The sequence below is a fragment of the Rhagoletis pomonella genome, unplaced genomic scaffold, assembly GCF_013731165.1.
Source record: "Rhagoletis pomonella isolate Grant_MI unplaced genomic scaffold, Rhpom_1.0 Rhpom_scaffold_00008, whole genome shotgun sequence".
Classification (NCBI taxonomy): domain Eukaryota; kingdom Metazoa; phylum Arthropoda; class Insecta; order Diptera; family Tephritidae; genus Rhagoletis; species Rhagoletis pomonella.
The window spans coordinates 48,055,440-48,078,867 of NW_023458562.1; the positions used below are offsets into that span (position 1 = coordinate 48,055,440).

A 23,428-nucleotide genomic window follows, 5' to 3' on the forward strand; every position below is an offset into this window, starting at 1 on the left:
AAATTTAAAAAGTGCTTATTTCATAAAACTTATTTAAGGAAGATTTTCTGAATTTCCGGAGGTTGCAGGTTTTATCGGGAGTGTCGGGGAAATGATTTTGGTCGCGTCGCGCCCGCAAAATTTTTAAAGACCTTCCCGATACCGCTCATTCCGGCCATAGAAATCAGTACCGCGTGTTCCGCGCATCCCGATATCTTGCGCCCATCTCTAATAGCAACAGATAGCTCCCATTAATTTGTTATATTTTGGCCTACACTCAATTTTTATTGGTAAATAGGCTATTTAGTAGTTTAAACGGTTCCCTCGGACGATCCTCGGATTTCCTCGTGACGATCCAGCAACGTAACATTGAAAATCGTGAATATCCGCGCTTTTTAAACAAAGTTTACGGTATATAACCATCACGGTACTCCTGAACCGAAAATAAATGAAACATTCTTGCACCTCGAATGTTCTTGCGTATCTTGAATATTTTAGATAATAAAAAGTCAAATATCAAAATCCTACACATAGATCTTTTCGAGAAATTCAACTATAAATAGTTTTGCAAGCTCTAAAAAAATTATATTAAGTGACAATAAAATAACAATCCAGCGTAAACATATCGAGCCCTAACCGCCAAAATAATGTAAGCAGAATTTTTTCAAAATTTTCTTTTTGATGCTGAAATGCATCTAGATGCTCTAGGAACATTTCTGCATCAAAAATAAAATTTTGAAAAAAAAAACTGTCGCTTACGTTATTTTGGCGGTTAGGGCTCGATATATTTTCAGTTCCATCTTCTTTATTTGACTCAGAACGGTATAAATAAATATTTTGTGTATGTATGCCATTGTGGCTGCATAAAGCTGGTAAAAGCGCGGTTGGATAGTCGGGATTATTTTCAGGAAATTTATTTTTTCCATATTTCTTCAAAGTCGTAGTGTACGAACACTATCGCCTGTTCGCTGAAATAACCCATAAAAAGTAAAAATTGTGATGAAAATTTGTTGAATTTTACTATTTTATAAAGTTTAGACGGTATTTTTATAGAAAAATAACAAAAAAAATTTAGCTCGAAAAACGTTACGAATATTTAAAAATAATCAACATGTAGTCATTTTTTTGAGTCACTGTATGTATGTCAATATTTATAACGTAGCAAATAGTTTCTTGATGATAGTAAATAAACGACGATATTGAAGCTCTCAAGTCGCTAATGTAAACTGTCTCCACATTGAAGAGCTGTAACGATAGTGAGATGCCTTATCTTAAAACCTCCAGGCTAAAAGTGGCACTCAACGTTAAAATATTCGAGCGGCAGAGCTTCGCATTCGTCCTTTCAAAACATAAATAATAAATAAATATGAAATTTGAGCTCGATTAATACATTTTTTAAAAACTTTACAGCGGGATTTCTGTTCTAACTTTTGTATAAAAGGGGATGGGATTTTATTCTCTAATTTGTCTTGCGCGTCTTGATGTTGTTACAGAAATGGAGTGACCTACAGTTTTATGCCGCCTTAGGAGAGCAGAGATCCTTGATAACCTGTCGCAGGCTAAAGTAAATAAACAAAAAATTGTATTCTGTAGTAAATGCACTGGCACATTAGTAGTAAGCATTCTGCAAAGTTCTTACTCTACTAACAAACAACCTACACAAAGGCAAAAAACACAAACGAGTACATAATATTTTATTTGCAACCGTTCGAAAATCTTTGATTCGAGCATTCTTTGAAACGGTTTAGCCTTAAATTGCTCGTCATTCGTTGCTACTATCCAGGGTTGCCACTGACGAAAAAAAATATTTACCATGCACTTGAAAAAAATCTACCAAATCTGGGAAATATCTACCAATAACTTTTGTATAATTATTTTAACAAAAACCATAGTTTTGTTATTTTTTATTTATTTTAATTAAAACTATAGTTTTTTTAAATTTTTTTTTAGTTATTTCAATAAGAATTAAAATTGTTTTTAAGAACTTTTTATTTGACTAGTTATACGGTATTTGAGTCATATTATTGGCATATTCTCAGTTTCCTTCAACCAAAAGCGGGATTGATGAAACTAAAGGCAACAATGAAACTTCATTATTTGAAAAACTTCAACTCGAGTTATTATAGACAAATACTGTGACTTAAAAAAGTGATTTTTTTTTAATATTCGCAATATTTTTCGAGTACAAATTTTTTATTGCTTTAACTAAATCCAAAAAAATCGAGGATTCAAACTATACAAAATATAGAAAAAAAAAAATCCAAAAATATTCGTCTAACTTTCGAATTTTTTTTTAATCTGAATTTTTAGAACAATTTAAGGTATGGAGTTTTAAAGCAAATACTATTTGAGTATAGCCAACAATGTGCTGCTTAAAATTCCCGTTGATTTTTTTTTATTTTTTTCCATTAAAATAAAATGGCGTTGATTTATTTTTTTTTGCGAACAATCATAGTGCGTAATTACATACCTGTCATTTTTGTCTTTATATTTAAATAATCATTTAAAATATTTAGGCAGTCGAAAGCTCCTCGGGATTCCAGTAAAATTAGTTTTGAATGGAGCGCGATATGTTCGCCTTATATCGATATACATTTATAGGTATGTAATTATATAAAAAGTATGCAAAGAAATTTATAATATATTTAAAGATAACTACGAAAAATAAATCGGGAACGGAAAGTTCATCAAAAATCTACCAAAATGAGAAAAAATTTACCAAATTTTTTCCACCAATTTTGGTAACAATTTACCAAAGTGGCAACCCTGCTACTATCCCACTATCACCTCAACATAATGAGGAAAATTTCTGTAATTAACATACACAGAAGTACATATACTTGAACATAATCACGTCATAATTACAAAAAAAGGGTTTAATTATTACAAAAACAACAGTAAAAGGTATAGATGATAAACGGCCGTTAAAAATAGTTTAGTGTATTAAAATGTAATAACAGAAATTTGAACTGATATGCCGGTAATGTGAAAACGCGCTCTTGAACTTTCGACTCTCTCATTTACTCACTAAGTATATTTGTAAGTAATATTATTTTCTTTGTGTTTTTTGTTTAGAAATCACAAACACACACTAATCACTCACAAAAGTCGTTCAGGTTACAACAATAATTGTGTGAATGATTTGTGTTGGCGAACGGCTTAGCGCGGGTCGGTTCAATGTACATATGTAACTAATACCTCGCCTGATTTGTAATACTACGTAGCGCTGCACTGTAGACTTTGTACCGGCAACAATTGGCAAATGACATTGACTATGGTCAGCTGGGTTCATTGGGCAATGAATAGGAGTAGAGTATATGACATTGCTTGTGCCGTTATTGGCACGGGTGTTTAAGGATAAATAGAAAATATATTGACGGTGGGTGTGCTTGAAGGTTGGGAGGTTGGGTGTCCAAGTGGTGATAAAAGTCCAACCGGTTTATTTTGTTTTGCATGGCTATGTGTTGGATTTTTCTTCACGCTTATAGGCTATCAATTCAATTAGCCTCAATTGAATGAGTGAGCATGCTGCGAAAATATTTGGTTTTAGAAAAATTTGCTCGTCTTGTTTGTGTTGGTTTTTTTTTGCTTTTTTAATGGGTTTTGGTGGGTGTGCGATAAAAAAAAACAATCACAAAGTGAAATACATATTTAAATGATAACAAGACGAAATAACACAGTGCACGAAATTGACTGCCTGAGAAGTAGGTTAAAGGAGAAAAAAAAATAAATGGACAAAAAATGAAAAAAAATTAAGTAGATATATAAAAAAAAAATTAAATAAATAAAAATAAGCCAATAAAAACAAATTAATAGATATAGAAATTATAAAAAGAAATTTAGCAAATTAAAATGAGATAAAATAAAATAAAGGGGTTGAAAAATAAAGTAAAAGAATAATTAAATGAGAAATACAACAAAATAAAAAATAGGTCAAAAATAAAAGTGTCAAAAAAGTTAAACGAACTTGGCCCCAGTATGATGGGAATGCTGAAGATAGTGCCTTACATTTTAGCAATTCCTTATGCCACATTTTCAGTAAAATCATTCCTCTTGTTAAGGAAGCTAACGTAACGTCTAACGCTCAGTGGTTTACTGGCGAATTGAAACGCTTAAAAAATCAAAAATCCAAAGCATTTAAGCTTTTTAAAAAATCTGGCTTGTCTTCTCACTACTCCGCGTACTCCATTCTTAGGCATAAATACAATGTATTGAACAAAAAGTGTTACAATAATTATATTAACAGGGTTCGACTCAATATAGTTTCTAATCCCAAATCGTTTTACGCATTTGTGAACACAAAGCGTAAGACTAACGGTTATCCCTCAACATTGAAGTTAAATGACTTAGTTTCCAGTGACGAAAATATTATTGCCGATATGTTTGCTGGTTTCTTCGAGTCAAACTACTCTGCCAGTTCTACATCTTCCCAACTGAATTCGAATCTATCTAGCTACCCATTCGATCTGCCATCATTTGATTGTATCCGAATTCCATCGATATCTGCTGCGGACGTCCTCATTCATTTGAATTGTTTGAAAATTTCATATACAGCTGGCCCAGACGGTATACCCACAAGTGTTCTTAAAAGTTGTGCAGAGTATTTGTATAAGCCTCTGGCAAATATTTTTAATGCTTCCCTAAAACAGGGTGTCTTCCCATCTTCCTGGAAGGATTCGTTTATCTTGCCACTTTATAAAAATGGAAGTAGGACTAACATCGTAAACTATAGAGGAATTGCGAAGCTTTGTGCTATTGCTAAAGTTTTTGAGGCAATCGTTACGGAAGAACTATCTCACTCTATTACTTCTGCTATTGATCTATCGCAACACGGTTTTTGCAAAGGTAAATCAACTGTATCCAATCTTCTTGAATTCACTACTTATGTGTCTAATGGGTTTAAAAACAATCTTCGAACGGACGTGATTTACACTGATTTCAGCAAGGCATTTGACAAGGTATCTCATTCAACCCTTATATATAAACTTGATCGAATTGGCTTCCCTCCTATTCTTCTCAGCTGGCTTTCTTCTTACTTAGTGGATAGGAAACAAAGAGTAATTTTTAAAAATTGTACCTCCCGGCCAATACATGTCACATCCGGCGTACCTCAGGGCAGCCATATTGGTCCCGTCTTGTTTATTTTATTTATAAATGACCTTCCTAAGGTGTTGAATTACTCGAAATGCTTAATGTACGCTGATGATGTTAAGCTCTTTAAGTACATTAGTACTGCAGATGATAGGGAGCATTTGCAAGCTGACCTAACCTGCATTTTCGAATGGTGTGAAGCAAATTCCATGTCACTAAATTTGAAAAAGTGTAAATTCATGACCTTCTCTAGAAAATCGTTCTATCCAAATTCGTATATGATATCTGACCACAATGTTGAGCAAGTGACCAATTTCATTGACCTAGGTGTAACTATGGATCCGAAACTAGAATTCAAGTCTCACATAAACTCCTGCGTGATTAGGGCTAGAGGATTGTTGGCTTTTCTTAAGCGCTGGGCCAAGGAGTTCAACGATCCTTATGTCACTAAAGTTCTCTTTACCTCTCTAGTTAGACCGATTTTGGAGTATGCATCTATAGTATGGAATCCTAGCTATCAAATTCATAGTGACAGGCTCGAATCAGTGCAGAAACAGTTCCTGTTATTTGCCCTCAAAAATTTATGTTGGGACTCGTCTAAAAATCTCCCACCCTACAAGGATCGCCTGAAGCTTATAGATTTGCCGACGCTTCAGAGTCGTAGAGAGATGCTTGGTGTTCTTTTTTTAATTAAATTAATGAACGGGATGGTCAGTAGTCCCTTTTTACTGAGTGAGATAAATTTTTGTATTCCTACAAGACCCACGAGACATTTTAAACCTATTGTGTTGAGTATTTGTAAATCAAACTTTGAAATGCATGATGCTTTTCGGTGTTTATGCCAAGATTTTAACAAGCATTATGATTGCATCGACATATCTGAATCGCTTTTTGTAATAAAGAAAACATTGCTCAACAAGTTAACTAAATAAACTAATATCTGCAACCGTGAACGAAAAAATTACACAATATCTATGACTGCTTAGTACAATTGTAACGGCTTCGTATATTTCCGCGACCGCGTAGGACAATAGGAGCAGGGATCGGAAACTCGGCCTTTCCGACCTCGCCCAACAGTTCGTCTATAGCGTGGAGCGGAAACTAGGACTTTCCGCCTGCCTCACTTACAAAGTAACGACTACGGGAACATGGATCGGAAGCTCGGCCTTTCCGACCATGATCAACGGCCTGTAAACAGGGCGGAGCGGAAACTAGGTCTTTCCGCCCGCCGCACACAAAAGTAGACTGGAGACAAGGCCTCGCCAGCTACCCAAATTGCTATTGAATATCACTGTTATCTTTACAAGTTAATATTTATAATTATTTCACTCTGTAATGTATCACACATACTTAAATATTCTAAATCTTTTTATCTCAACTGTCTGTAAGAAAACATTTTTCTGTAGACTAAATAATAAATAAATAAATAAATAAATTAAGAAAATTTAAAATTAAAAAATAAAATAAAAGCAAAGATGAGGAATACAATAAAGCTTGAAAAAGAATAAAATACATAATTAGATAAGTAATTTTCAGCTTATGCCTATGAAAAATTAAAAAACAAGGAATGGGAAAGTTGAATGATGCTAATATGTAACATATACGAAAAAATACTCAGCAAAGAAAAAATAAAAAAATAATATTTCCACTTTTAAAAATTAAATAAAAAATGAACAAAAAACGTTTAATGATTTTTCATCTCTAAATTTGATATTAGTATGTATGTATATATTAGGTACCAAAACGAAATTATCTTGAAAAGAAACTGATTTAAAAATAATACTTGTTATGAGGAAATGCACTATGAAAAAAATAAAAACAAACAAAAATTCAAAGTCCAACTGAAATTTTTGGCACATATTACATTGTATATACATACATACAGTGGGAAATGTTTATATTTGTACTGTTTACGTACAGAATGTAGACATCAACATATTTTTAGCTTCGTTCTTCCCACACAATTTTTATTTTGTTTTTCTATTGTAGTAATTTTTATTTTTTACGCTTCTTTACCGGCTTTTAATAGAATTTGATATTTTTTAATGACTTTCTAATACCTACCTAAAAAAGTATAAATATTACAAAATATTTAAAAGTATAAAGATTATAAATATAAAAAAAAAAACAAAAAATAAAGAATTATCAAAATATAAATAAAATTTTATTAAAACATAAATAACCCTAAAATATTATTATACATTATAAGTAAATAAAAAATAATAAAAATAAAAATGGAAAAGGCTGAAATGAAAGATCGACCTATCTCGGCAGCCGGTTCAAAAACGCGCTATCTCAGAACGCCCTATTTAAGAATTTGGTTGAAGATACATATTTACATATATACATATGGTTACTTTATTATAGAAATGCGATATTTCACATAGCCGCTGGAATACAAAAAGCCGTAACTAACCAAAATTTTGTATTACATAAAACGATGTGCGGTCTTATAATTTGATGAAATGCATCTACATCAACCACATGTTGATAATTAGGGCCCGGATTTTTATGCAAAAATATGCACTAAAACTGAAAATATGCACTCAAAACAAAAAATGTGCAAAAAGACTTCTAGCATTTGTTTTGCTTTTTTAAGTTTTTTTTGTATTTACTTTTAATATTTTATTACAAGTTTATAATTAACACAAGGATATATTGTAATTTTTAGTGCCACGAAAAACTCAAAATTAATTAAATATATATCTAAAATTTTAAAATATGTATGTATTAAAAAATTAAGCACTTAAATTAAGAAGTTAAAAATCCATTTACAATAAATCAAAAATACATATTTAATTTCCGTACGTGAAGTAAGTTAGTTCATTGAGATTATAGCTATTAAGCAGGATCATACATTTGTACATTTGTACGGATTTGTACATTTTGGCAGTCACATAGTAGTGTTGTTTAGAAATTTGAGTTCAGCTCAATAACAACACCACTCTGTAACTGCCAAAATGTATTAATCTATACAAATATGCAAGTTGTATGATCCCTACTAAATAGCTGTCATTTGCGACCATTTGGCTACTTAGCACACCAGATATTCTCTTAAGTTCCTTAAACCACTTATTTTTTTGTTGAATGGTATCCAATTTTTCCTTGATTTTTTGACCAAGTTCACCCTGCACACGTTGAATAGTAGTAACAGCAATCTCCACAAGATGCACTTGTTCAGCCAACGATTTTTTTCGTTCTAATTCAGTTATTATTCCTGACAAGAAGCTGTAGTTTGCATTGATATAGGCTAACCGCTTCAATCGAATTTGAAGCTATTGTTTTTTTCCCTTTAAATATTGAATAAGCTCACTATCATTTAGATCTGAAATTCCTTAAAATGCAGGCAATAATATTTTGCCGCCTCTAACCAGGTTCCCTATCTCGTTAATATTGGCTGTGGCGGAAGAGCGATATTGGGATACATGGTCCTAAAAGCTTCAACGCGCAAAGCAGATTTTCAAAATATTTTTTCCCATTCGATATTAAATCGTCAACATCAGTGAAGCGAGCTCTTACATCTTCGGCCACTCGGTGCATTGCGTGCCAAACAAGTAACGTGCAGTAACTTTGTGCCTTTGCTGATTATACCATATCGAAGCCTAACTGCCAAAAAAGCGTATGCGACACATTTTTCAAAAATTTTCCTTTTGATGCAGAAATGCCCGTAGGGCATCTAGATGCAATTCTGCATCAAAAAGAGAATTTTGAAAAAAATCTCGCTTACGTTTTATTTGTCAGTTAGGGCTCGATATATGACGCTGTGTCAGAGACATTAAAAAATTTTTTTACGAAATCAGTACCCAATAGTTGCATTGAATCATCGAATGCTCTTGCAATTGTGAATTGCTCTAGACAAACGGTGTTTAATAAAAAATGCAATTGAGTGTGCTTTTTTGACAAAATATGCCTATATATGTATGCATTTAAGTAAAAATATGCACTAACAAATCGATGCCATCGTAGCACAAAACTCTTGATTCGCAACATTTGCTAATCTTTAAGTTCCTATAATTTACAAAAAAAAAAAAATATGTAAATGCATAGAAATCCGGACCCTATTAATTAGCTTTGACTATGTATTATATAGCACCATATGCATTCAAGATTCCAAATTTGTACAAAAATTAAAAAAAAAAAACTATAACGAATGTTGGCATTTTTTTATGTGGAGGGAAGTGCGCAACACCAACATTTTTTTAGGAATTCTAGTTAAAAGTTTAAACATTTTTATGAAACAGTTCTTTTTTTTAATTTTTGTGCAAAGTTTAAAACTTGGATTTTTATGGTGTTGTTAGTATACATAAAATAATAATCAAAATCCACATGGAAAAATAAATTCAAAATAAATAGTCAAAACCGTTCAATATATGGGTGAACTTATAATTATGTCACGTACTATATGATATTGTTACGTTATTTAACCTTGACAAAAAGGTTTTAAGGTTTTTTAGAATCGGGTTGTAAGTCTTCAATTGCTAATAGATATATCTGTGGTCATAAGCAATAACCGCCTAAGTCGACCTAAGAAAGAAAATTGTGTTTAAATAGTTTTTTCTTGAATTCAGTTTTTTTTGCCTCCGGCGATCAGAGAAAATTATCTGTACATTTTCATGTACGCCCACACTCATTTCTTGTTCTTCTTTGACATAAATGTCTCCATTGGTTTAATTTAGTATTCATACATACATACATACATACATACGTAGTTGTGTTTTTTTTTCTTAAACCGCTTCGTATATAAAATTCATAAATATATGTTTCTTCATTTATTTATGTGTTTCCATTCATTTTTACATCAGTTGTTCTTTGTTCTCTTCTATGTCTTCTTCGATTACAGATTATTTCGTATATATCGAATATAGTAAGAATTCAGCAATAATAGCATATCTACAAAAAATTACATAAAACATCGTCCAATAATATCAACCAGAGTTCAACATACAACACTACATCAGTAACAAAAAATAACCCAAAAGCAATACCATACAGTTGCACCCACGACCATCAGAAAAGCGGAAAGGAATATATATAAGCGATAAACTTGAATATCAACAGATTGCGCATTATTACTAGAATTTTGCATTACTACATCCTTTGAGGCTCGACTCCTGTTTGGAAAGCAGCACTTTTGAAAATGTTTATTGAAGATGACGCACAGTAAGTAAAATAGAAATAAATGTATTTCGTAGCTCAATTTCATAGCAAACATAACTATAATTTTTAACATCAAATTCATATTTTTAGTTTTACATGCTATTCCATATAATATTTGTGTACATTAGGGTGCATACTCTACATACAAAAAATTTATACGATTTTTACATCGGAATTATAAAAATTTGTATATTTTAAGACTCCTGCCAAAATATTGCAGAAATATATTAAGCGTGAGCTGGGTCGATTTGAAAATATTAAAGTTAGTTTTTAAAAATATTTTTCCCATAAAATCGCCTCAGATGATAGAAGAGTTTAAGCTTAAAAGATCTGCATAAAAATGTTTAAAAATGGTAATAACGGAATCAAAATACACTCTGCGATTTTTGGAGGCATTTCCAAATCGGTCTACCTCATGTAAATCTTAACATTTTTTCCGAAATATTTTGGCATAAGACTTAAAATACATGTAATGAATTTTATAATTTTCAGTGATACACCCTAATGTACATATTTGCGGTACATTCAAGTTCATCTGTTGTTCGGTTGTTGGTGCCATGGTCACATGTTAGCCCTTGTGTGGTTGAATTTTATTTTTAAAACATTTTTTATTGTTGTGCTCATTTTTGTAATCTGTTTCACTTTATAAGTTTTTAGCAGTATTGTTTATATTTAAATTTATATTTGTCAACTCGCCATTTGTATAGGACCTTTTTCATTTAACGGTGTCTGGAATTGTGAAAACACCATAAAAGTTTGGTTCAATCACACCTAAATTGTGTTCAACTTCATATGCATGAAATTGTGGAAGAGTACTCTCATTTTTCGTAGTTTCTCGAATAATTGTAAAATTTTTTGGACAGATTTTAAGACCTGTTCTGGCTTTCACGAAATTTTACACATGATTTCGTGGCGAAATCATTCGAATTGTTTTTCGCTGCTCTGAACTTAGTGCGATTGAATTTCAGTTCGCTAAAATCAGAAGTACACAGTACGCACAGATTGAAAAATCCGCGAAAGTTTCACAACTAAAATACAAGTTTGAATTTAATTAATAAAACGCACATCTACAGGCTACGGTCTTTAATTTGAACTTTAATTTTTGAAATTCGAAAGATTCGTTTTCTTTTCTCGAAAAATATTTACTTTTATGGCAACATTATCAGAGCTCAACATTTTGAACAAAGAGCACGCAATATGCACGTGAAGATGCTGAGAAAGGAACACAAAAAATTGACAGCCCTGGCGCAGGGCAGAATAAATGCACCACTATTTCGAGAAAAGAAACTGTTATTAGTTAGATCAATAATATTTTGAAACTAAAGCTTTAATAAATTTCTTTCGATTGCCACCCACATCTTAATATTTCATAAAAATTGTGTATAAATTAACTAAATTCGACTTTTCAAACAGGTGAAAATCCTTTTTAAAAGTATTTTTAAACTAAATTCTTTCTAAATCTCTTTCGCCTGACATTGTGATACAAATTATTTCAATAAACTGGTGAACTAAGTTGAATTTGATTGTTCAAACACGTGATAATCCTCCTAAATAAAGGTAAAAAATAGTATTTAAACCCATTTCGTCTTTTAATAATTGATTTAACTTATTAAATAATTTAAATTTAACTTTTTGAATAGATGACACCCATAGTTCACATAACTTTTCAAACAAGTGGCAACCCTCCTCAAAATATTTTCAAACTAAACGCTTTCGTCTAACACCCATATTGCTAAACATACATATGGGGTCTTGAGGGCCAGAGTAGCCTAACTGGCATTTCAAAAAAAGTTGAGGTGCACCTTAAAATGCATAATCGAAACGGTAATAGCCCTCGATACGCCCTTTTAGATATCTTTTACTATAATATCGATGACAGAGTGGAAGATCGACCTATCTCGGCGGCCAGTTCGAAAACGCTCTATCTCAATAAACTTTCCAAGAGCGCCCTATTTCAGAATTTAATTGAAAAACACCCTAACTCAAAATTCGGTTCAAAAATGTCCTATCTCCTATCTTCAAAATGTATTGAAAATATGCTGATATAGGGCGTTTTTGAATCTTCAGCTGAGATAGGGCGTTTTTGAAACGAATTCTGAAATAGGGCGTTCTTGAAAAGTTTTTGAGATAGAGCGTTTTAGAACTGGCTGCCGAGATAGGTCGATCTTCCACTCAGCCATCGATATGTAGCATGACGTATATAGGTGCAATGAACTTTTTAGTAAAATACCGCATTTACCTCTTATAGATCCTTTTTACTCGCGTTACTTAAAAAAATTTTTGTGGATTGGCTTTCTGGCCATCATGGTCTCATATGTACACACATATATGTATGTATGTAGTTCAATTATCCAATTGCCTTAATTCAAGTTGAATTTGATTTTTAAACATATTTCCGAAATAAAGCCTTTTCAAAACTCATTTCGATTGATACCCATATTTTAATACATCATGAAACTTATTGAATAAGTTGAATGTAACCTTTTTGGCACGCGGTAGTCTTCTCCAAATATTCCAAATGTTCAAACTAAAGATTTCTTAACACTTTTCCGTTTGACACTCATATTTTTATATTCCATATAACTTTTGTATTAGTTAATTTAATTGGACCTTTCAAACAGGTGGCAGCTCTCTTCAAAAGTATTTTCAAACTTTAACCTTGTTAACTCTCCTTCGTTTGGCATTACGATACATATTTTAATTAATTGATTTCCCCTTCGAATGATACCCTTATTTTAATAATTCATTTAACTTATTTAATAATTTGAATTGCATCTTTTAAACAGGTGGCAACCGTCTTCCAACATCTCAAAAATATTCTTAGTGTTCAACCTAAACATTTGTTAATACCCTTTCGTTTGACATCTATATTTTATATTTTATATAGCTTGTGTATAAGCTAACTAAATTCGAACTTTAAAGCAGGTGGCAAACCTTTTCAATATATTTTCAAACTACTAACTTTTGAAACCCATTTCGTTTGGCACCCATATGGTGATACATATTTCTGTTACCACATTCCCTTAATTCAAATTGGTTTTGATTTTTCAAACAGGTGGCAACCCTCCTATAGATAAGTTAAAAAACAAAGCTTTTTAAAACCCTTTAGATTGATACTCATTTTGTAAAAATTGATTTATTTTTTAAATAATTTGAATATAATTTTTTAAAAGGTGGCAACTCTTTTCAAACAATTGAAACCTTTTTCCACATCTGCAGTCCAAGGCTCTCTAATTTTACACTCATATTGGAAATCGAACGAACGGTGGAGATATGATGGCATTGATTATTAAATAATAATTGTTCAACAGGTGGCAACTCTTCCATCTACAGACCTAGCGCTTTAATTTGACATCTCATTTTTGAAGATCGGGCGAACGGTATAGATCTTTTGTCCTGGACAAAAAATCCCTTCGCGTATTATATATGTATATAGATAGATAGATAAGAGTTACTGTAACGTTTTATCTGATCTGAAACAATAGGCATGTTTTATTCAACCATCACAAGCACATAGCTAAATCTTGGTCAAATAAAACGAAATTAGCTTATTTCCTATGTTAGCCTAATTTTGACAGTTGTTTGACTGCAAATAGTGTCAAAGTAAGTTTTTGCCTCTTTCTGATTGGCTGAAGGAGAAAATTTCTGATGTTGAATGACAACGCCTCTTGTTCAATATACAAGCCAAGATAGCTTTTCATAGGCCAATATAATTATGTTGGGTAAGTCCTCCATACAAAATAAGCTAATAACTTAAATTTCTGGACAAATAAAACATGGCTAATACTGTTCGCTGTAATTCCAAAACGAGCTAAAACACCAGTGAGTCAGTGACGGAAAATTTAGACTCGTTTTTTGATATTAGAAAAAAATTTTGACGTAATGGATCAAAACGATCTTAAAGTCTGATATATCGATGTTCTCTTTGCCAAAGTTCATTTTCCTCAAGTACCCCGTTCGAGTAATTATCCATCAGTTTTAAGTTCCTACCTGAAACTTCACAGTGGGCTCAGAACCCAATGACAAAAAACCACGTATTTATAGTCCGATTTGGTTCATATTTAGGACGTATATTAACTACATGAGAGGGAATAACTCCACTAAAAATTTTGCCGATAGGTGGCGCACGAGTCGATATATTTGGTGAAGCAGTATTTATGAACTGTGTTCGTTTATATTTAGAAAGCTTGCTTTTAAAACATTTGTTTTTACTAGTAACTATTTTAAATTAAAATATATTTTAATTTATAAACCTTTTTTAAGCTACTTTATATATTATGAATAGGGCTATAAAGCTTTAATCATTAAACTTTTGCTAAGGTACTATTTCAATTTTTCCCATTTGTTAGTGCCGAATGTAGGTGTCACCGAAAATTGTAAAATAGACGACCACTTTTTTTTGAAGTTACCTTGCAAAAATACTTCAGACTAAGGGGCGTGCGGGAACTTTTGTGTTTGCTACTAAGATGATACGGTCCAATGTACACATGCACATACTTAATCAACATCACACATAAAATAAATTAGATTGATAAAGCTAAATTAAATATTTGTAATCAAAAATATGTATGTATGCTTATAAAATAAGAAAAAAATGCTGCGATCACGCCATATTATGCTCTATCTAAAGCAAAAACATACGTCCATACCTACATATAGCCGCAAAACATTTCGACAAGTTGTAACATATTATTTTTGTTGTTATTTAATTTTAGTTAATTTTTATAACAATATAGTTAATTCTTTAACAAAACCAGTGTAAATCCAAGCTTCAAACTTTGTGCAATATTTAAAAAAATAATTCAATAAATTTTCGTAAAAATTTCTAACTCTTATAATTAGATTTCCTAGAAAGATTCTGAGTATGCAGTTTGGTAGTCCATTTCTTCCATATAACGAATACACACAATTTATTTTTGTGTGGAAGAAAACCGAAACATCCTGGACAAAAAAATTCTAAAAAATCAACCGTAATTTTAAGCCATTTGAAACTTGTACTTTGTTCTACTAGAATCCAATGGGCTACAAAACTGCATACAATATGCAGAATCTTTCTAGGAAATCTAATTTAAAAAACCTGAAATTTTTACAAAGGTTTATTGATCTTTTTATATTTTTACAAAGTTAGAAACTTGGATTTACACGGGTTTTGTTAAAGAATGAACTACATTTTTATAAAGAAATAACCAAAATTAAATAACAACAAATATAATATGTTAAAACTTGTCAAAATGTGGTGCGGCTATAATTATTTCGACCACTGTATGTATATGGGCAAATCTAAAAAACCTTTGTGTTATTTAGTTTTATTTTCATTGTTGTAAACTATATCAATTAATACCTTAGCAAGAGGTGTACTTTCAGAATAAACCAACTTTTAAATATAAAATATTCTGCGATCTTCAGCGCTTGATGAAAATGAATAACACTTATATTTATTGATTTATTAAGAGATTACGAATAGAATCATATATAAAACATAGGTGTGCCCCCAAATTAAAAAAAATAAATTTGTTTTGAAAATGTACCTGTTTTTTAGATTTTCGCCATTTTTTGTTGATAAGAAATTAACGCTGGTTTGTTGAATTAATCATAGCTAAGATTTTGATTCCAAGCGTATTTCCTACAGTCCTGCAATGATTAACTTATTATTACTGATAGCAGTATCTAAAAAGAAACTGCAAAAAAGTGAAAGGAGGGAAGAAATTAAAATAATTTATTGAATAAGTGCATTAAGCGAACAAAGTAATAAAATAAATGCCGTAAATTTATCGACGAAGCGCTTTATCTACTGACTGATTTTTTTACGAAAATAAAAGTTCAACACAGATAAGTTCTTTAAAGTATTTATTACTTTTATCGATGTGTTAAGTCCTAGTTCTTGTTGTGAAGTGCGTTTTTGCTACCAAGCATACCTTATCAGATCTTTCTTTTAATATGCTTTCCTCGATTTTTATGCTTTTGTTTTTATAGCCCTGTTTTGCAGGTGCGTAGTTTTATGTTGCAATCTTCAATGAGTGAAGACCGAGTATTATTGTTGCGAAAGAACATACGTATATGCATTATAGTCTGTAGATTAGGAAACTAATTATTAACTGTGCAAAGTACACGAGTTTTTAACACATTAAAAGTAATAACTGGCCAAATTTTATTGGGCTCAAAATTAGTATCGTATGTTCTTCGACCGGCATACGCTATCGATTTGTTGGTGTTTATTGTGGTCATATTTTTTATGTTGATTTCATTTTAACTTTAAGTAGAAATTTGATAAAAATGCTCAAGAGTTTTAAGCATGGATTTTATGCAATTACAAACTTAAGATATGTTTCAAGCACGACCACAATCGAAAATAAAAACTTTGTAAATATTGAGGGGTCTTCTAGTTTTCGTACGAATCGAAAATTTGAAATGATAAGAAAATTTCATGATTTTCGATCCTTACTTTACTTTCGAGTCTTCCCTGCCAATCAATTTCCTTCCTGAAATGTTTTGATCTTTCTTTAGTGTGGTTTCAACTTCCTTCCGTTGCCTTTTAGCATTCATTTGACTCCTTCTATTTACTGGAACCTTTCTTTCTATAAATACTCTGGTGGTTTCACACTTTCTTTATCAAACGGTTCAGTAAATGGATTAGCGTTTGCTTCAATCAACCTTAGTGTTTAAATGGTTTGGAATACAAATTTGGGTTGCCCTGAAACGAAGTTAGGAGGTATGTTACTTTTCACAGCTCGGTTCAGTGTAGAGATGGGCACGGGCCGGGCTTTTGGCAGGGGCCCGACGGGCCCCTTCGTAAGCCCGCGGGTACGGGCCGGAATATAAAAGCACGAAAAGGCACGAAAAAGCCCGTTGCTAATACTAAAAATTTAGATGAGCTTTTGTTTTTATACAAAAAAAAAGTACATGTTTAAAACTCTTTTGATAAGAGAAAAGCAAAAAAGGAAATATTTGGAAACCGATAGAAAATATATGATACTTAGTAGTTTTGTTTACATACATATCTGTACATAAAATACCTTCCACTTTTTCTACTTCCCAGAAAATATATAATAAAAATCTACAATAAAAGTTGGCTCTTTATTTCCGGGCTGGGGCGAGTCCCGTCGTGCCGGGCCGGGCCGGGCCGAGCCCCACTAAAATTCTTAACGTGCGGGCTTGTGCGTGTTTTTGAAAGTTGATTTTGCACTCGTGCCGGGCCGGGCCTGAAAATTTAGGCCCGTGCCCATCTCTAGTTCAGTGCATGTGTAACTATCAGCAAGCAGATGAACTCGTTCTCCAAACTGTCAGAATTTAAATTCACCATACATACCCTGCCTTATCCTGAGTTTCGACCTAAAAAAAAAATCACCCGAAATTTTTTCATCCGCCCAAGGTAATTCATGGAAGCGTGAACCGGTACGGGGAAAATGAAACTCATGATAAGGCTGACTGTTTTTATGTTTTTACGAATTTACTGTTTTCCCGTTTTGAAAGAGCAATGATGTGTCCGTCAATCGGTTGCGACATTCTATTTTCTATCAATCACCGTCAATGCTTGGCTCAAGCATAAGTGGGGTACTTAGACTGTCAATCATGCTTAATACAATCGATTAATTTTCGATCAATACGGTTGGCTGCTTTAATTCATAAATATATATCGCCGTTTAAAGTGCAAACTCGCGTTCTGTGGTGATTGCAAAATCTCGTGTTGTTGTTGTTGTTGTAGCGGCTACAACAACCCCGCCCAGGACGGTTGGTATCTCAGTCGTTGTCGTCAAGTTCCACTAACGGCAGCCCTAGGAAGCGTGCAGCTTCTGTGGGGTTGGTCCACTCTCCGCAAGCCGGACACTCATTTGGCACATCCTCATTCAATCTACTCAGGTAGGAGTTTAACCTGCTGCGACAGCCGGTTCTACGTACCGGAATGACTCGGGTTTCACCCGACCAAGGGCTGTTGTTTCGGCGATCTAACCCCGTTTAGGTCGGCGAAGTATCTCAGAAGTTGCAAAATCTCGTCACTGACTTTGGTGCAAAAAATTTGATTTGGTTACCAGAAGCTCCTGGCATCAAGCCTTATCCGGTTATACCAAAATATCGATATTTAGATATAAAAAGTAGAGATAAAAGAGAGATTCGTTTTGAAATAAAACCTCTCCTGTAAAATTGGGACAGCCCCACATACGAGGTTTTGCATTATCTTGATACGCAGTTTTTTACTTTAAACGACGACATGTATGTATATATTTTGTTTGTTATCGATAACTTTAAAACTTAGCGCAGTACTCTTGTCAGTTAAGCAAGGTAGTAACCATAAAGATAGTGTTGACATTGTCAATGCTGTTACGTACATATCGCACACTAAATACTACAGACTCAAAACTTAAAATGTGTACAGCAATTCAGTAAGGCCCAGTTTTGAACCCCGTACCGCCCAATTTCCAAAAATTAAATTCTTAAATTTGTATTTGTATTTGATATTTTATTTTTATTTTATATTTTTGTAATATTTGTTTTATATTCTTAAATTTTTTAACGACTTCCGAAAAAGGAGGAGGTTATCAGTACGTCGGAATATTATTATTTTTTATTTAATGTATGTTACCGCATAACTTTGGACCACGTCAACCGATAATAATTCTTTTTGCAACGGGAAGGTAGTACCTCAGAGATGTTCCCATACTAATTTGGTTTAGATCCGATCATTGGATCATTAAATATATACATATATATATTTTTTTAAGTCGTTTTTTTGCTAAGCACTACTTGTATTTATATTTTTTAAATTTTACTTTTGTTTTAATTTTCATTTAAACTCTTGAATTTTCATTTTATATCTTTAATTTTAGTTTTTATTTGTTATTTTTAATCTTTGTTTGTATTTTTTTAATTTAATGTTGTTATTTTATTTTTATTTTTAATTTTTTTAATTTTATTTTATATCTTTTAATTTTTATTTTATATTTTTCTATGTTATCTTTATACTTTATTTTACTCTGTTTTATATTATTTCGTGAAAATTAAATTTTTTAGAGTTTAATTTTTATTAAAAAGTTCACAACTAAAATTGCATAAAAGAAACTTAAATTTTTTAAATAATATATTATATTTTATATTTTTTTAAATTTTATTTTTTAAATTGCAACTTTTTAATTTTAATTTTATATTTAAAATTTTTTATCTTATAGTTTTTATTTTATATTATTTGATTTTTATATAATATTTGATATTGGATATTTTTTGATTTTTATTTAATATTTTTTATTTTATATTTATGTTATTGTGCGCATTTCACATGTAAATTAGCACAATTAAGTACCAACGCCGATAGCAGCAAACTGATCGTGCAAGGTCTTCTACTTATCCTCCGCGCCGTTCGCAGCACTCAGAGAGAGAGAGAGAAAGAGGAGTGTGTGAATGAACGAAACGAAGGTGGCGTCGCGCACAATTTAAAACTGAGCGAATGCAAGTACATAAGTGACGTGTGTTGTGTTTTCGAACATATTTGGCGTGCTGTTATCAGTCGATAACAGATCTTGCCGTCGTCGTTGCTACCGTCCTTTTCACAAATACTACCATCAGTCTTATCACCCTTTACCAATACTAGTAAAATAGCACGCGACTCATGACTACTACTACTGCAAGTTGCACTTGTAGCTCTAAATTTCGAAAAAATTTGAGATTACCTTCCGGACCCTATCAGTAAAAGAGTAAAAGTACTCAGGAGGCACACTAGATAGAGCGCGTTTAATGAAATATTTTCATGTTTAATTTTTAGTTTAGTCGCATTTGCGGTGGCGTTTAGTACTTAATTACTTTTAGCCGTTCGCATTTTAGGCGTTGCTGTTATCAAGTGCCTCGTTGTTTGCGCGTGTGCGTGCGTTGTTGTTTCTTTCTATTTTTTTGAAATTTTCCGGGCAGTAAGTTTAATGTGAATACAATAATTGATAATTGAATTGTTTTCGGCAGTAAATATTTATCATCAGCTCATCAATTATTTAATTTCCTACAAGATCAATGTACAATCAAACAGAGATCGTTGATCCTTGGACGCTGATCGTGCGCCTTTAAAATGTGACTTTGGCACTTGATTTATTTTATAACTTTTAAATTTTTAATGTGTGACACTAATTTGCGCTTTCATCATATTTTTAATCTGCAGGATGGAGAGCTTTTGGGTGCAGAGTGCGATCGGCGCCATAAAGGTGCTTGCTTTTGTGTGTGACATAATCACATTGCCGGTATATTTGGTGTTGCAGCGACCATGGAAACGAAGAGAGGAGTCGCGACGCGTCAAGGTGAGAGCAAAACAAAAATAAAATTCATATTACACATGCTTGTGATCTTTGAGTCTGCTACAAATTTACATTAATACATAGTTTGTTTAGACATTTACTACTCATCCGCCTTTGACATTAAATAAAGTCATTTTATTTTTATATATCTATTTTACTTGCGAAAACTTTTAATTGTCCCCTAGTGTAGTCGTTTTAATGAATTTCATATATAACATGTTCATTATCATAGTTAGTGATTATCAATCATTTTTTTCACATTACTTTAAGTGCATAAATGTTGTTGCTACTGTCAGGAAATCTAAAAGTAACTGACCATTGGCTAATTGCAGTCGTTTCCTTAGTTAAGTCGCAAAATATGTAAGTTGTGTAAGTTGGACTCTTGTAATGCGATATGTACTATGCAAAAATCGTAGTTGCTTGTTCTAGTGATTTTTTTACAGTAAAGCTTCGATAAAACAAGAAACTAATTGTAGCAAATGTTTTTGAACAAATTACCTTTCTTCAAAGTTCTCTTCACAATAGCATACATAATAAAAATAGTATTTAGGTGCTTATCGAGCCGAGCTTCTCCTCCTACAATCTTACGCCGCCTCCGAGAGAGGCTTTTTTCAAGCTCAGAGGTTTGCCATTGCTTGCCGAAGGGCGACCGCTGTTAGAAAAAACTGTTTCTAATTTAGATGTTGCTCGGTTTTACGGAGTGCTAGTACGCACCTCTGACCACTCAGCCACAGCGGCCGCATCTTCACAAATGTGCGCCAGATGTAGATGCTAAGATCATTAACTTGGTTGTCCCAAACCGGTTTCCACCGTGTTTTTTGGGGGTATCTATGTATAGGCGGGTTTTTTTAAATCTTGATTTTTAGACTATCGGATAAACCGGATTTTTCATAACATTTCGATAATAATTTCGACAGCTAGTGAAACTTTCTAGATTTTCGGAACTTTCCAGTTTGGGAGAATAAACGAAATTAAAAAGAAAAATAAAACTTAACCAATATTTACTTTCGCCCTTTTAAGTCTTTGTGTCGAAGTTTCACTGTACTTTATATACATATGTATGAACTTTATATTGCTGCTCATTTCACTAAAGTACTAAAAATTGTTTTCTAATGCTTAATAAAATATTGATGTGCTGCAATTCAATCTGAAAGACGCTTGTAATTTTCATTTATTTGACAGTTTGAAGTCCGAATGACATCTTCAATAAAATTTCATTTATTGCACAGGCGATTTATACGAACTAAAGCCGGTAGTCTATACGCTACATATGTAAATATTCATTAATTTCAGTCGAACAGTAGACAACTCACTTTTCATACTTCTAACTCATATGTGTTAGTCAACTGCCATCGGTATTATATTTGAAGTTAACTATTATAATTTTCCTGGGTTAAACTCATTAAGTTTTTTTAAATAATAATTCATGCTAATGGCAGCTCATCCTCAAATATATTTAAGTTCTAACTTTAAATTTTTTGTGACAAACTAAACCTTTTATTTGGTAAACTGCGCCCCTGATTGCCGTCCGGGTAGTCTGGGCTAACGCTCGTATAACACCATCTAACAAAACCCATATTAACCCAAGTTTAAAACTTTGCAATAAAGTACAAACAAATTCAAAAAAATTTTCACTAAAATTGCAAACTTTTTGCTCAGAAGTGTTAGATTTTTTTTGAGTAAACAGTTTTATAGCCTATTCAATTTTAGTCTAACAACGTGCCAGCTTCAAGCGGCTAATAATCACCGCTGATTTGTCAGAATTTTTTTCGCCGATGGTTTTGCGGGTTTCTTCCCCATATATAAATTGTGTTAATTCGTTATATGGAAGTAAATGCGACTTGAAACTTGCACATTGTTAGACTAAAATTGAATGGAGTAATAAAACTGCATACTCAAAAAAATTCTAACACTTCTGAGATAAAAGTATGAAATTTAGGTGAAAATTCGTCGAATTTTTTTGTACTCTTTTACAAAGTTTAAAACTTGGGTTTATGTGGGTTTTGTTAGAGAATGAACTGTATTTTAATTGAAAGTTCTTAAAAATTAATAATTAAACATAAGTGGCAATATATATGGCCAATACTGTATACTTCTGTATTCTTGTTATTAATTAACTTTCCTCCTTAATTTATGCAGAAGGAATCCATACAGTTATTTATGGTAGAAAACTAATAAGATTTTGGTATCTTTAATTTCAAGTTGCTTTTTGAACACGAAAATGTCAGTTTTCTAACGAATTTGTTCCAAATTATTTTGGATCTTTGATATTCAACGATTTTTTAACCGCAATGCGAGATAAACTTATTTCCATCATTAGTTCTTACTTCTTTAGGAATACAGACTAATTTAAACCTAATAAGCGGACTAAATTTAAATTAAACCTTCACCTACCTTCCCCCATGAAATTGATTAAACATTAGACCAAATTACTTCTTAAAGAGTGTTTTGTAACACAAGAAAATGGTCGACTCAGGACTACAATTTATAAATTAAAGATCTTGGAAAAAGTGTAATTAAATTGATTGACATTTATGTAGTAGTTTTATTTGTGTTTTTAGTAATTTAAAATTGACCTCTATTATAGCTTTCCTGCTAAAAAAAAAAGAAAAAATAAAATAAAAGCTTGTAAAAAAGGATGTTAAATCGGATTAGGAGCATTATAGTGGCACATCCTAAATACACAAATAAATGCACCACATCCCAAACGTAAGACTTTTAAATATAGATATTAATATGGGCGAATACGAATCCAAAAAATTTTTAACACCAACTTTTATGGAAATCTATTAAATTTTTATGTTTTCATAACCGCCATATTGGGTTCATCATTTTGAATTTTTGAAAATTGATTTTAGATTCGTAATCAGCGACCCTGAAAACCCTTCGATACAAAGTTTTATGAAAGTCTATTAACTTCTTATATCTTATGT

The 23,428-nt window shown here is 32.1% G+C and overlaps 1 protein-coding gene across 6 annotated transcripts in view; it reads left to right on the plus strand.

The window, feature by feature from the left end:
- LOC118745037 (long-chain-fatty-acid--CoA ligase 4) overlaps positions 1-23,428 on the plus strand; it is a 66,538-nt gene that overhangs the window by 30,746 nt on the left and 12,364 nt on the right. For 4 of the 6 annotated variants that reach the window (XM_036478571.1, XM_036478568.1, XM_036478567.1 and 1 more), the window contains 2 exons: positions 9,911-10,230; positions 20,363-20,498. In XM_036478571.1, coding sequence (XP_036334464.1) covers positions 10,208-10,230; positions 20,363-20,498 — 159 coding nt within the window. In that variant the 5' untranslated portion in view covers positions 9,911-10,207. Of the gene's footprint in view, positions 1-9,910; positions 10,231-19,990; positions 20,121-20,362; positions 20,499-23,428 lie in introns of those variants that run through there. The other 2 variants (XM_036478572.1, XM_036478573.1) reach the window with 2 other exon arrangements.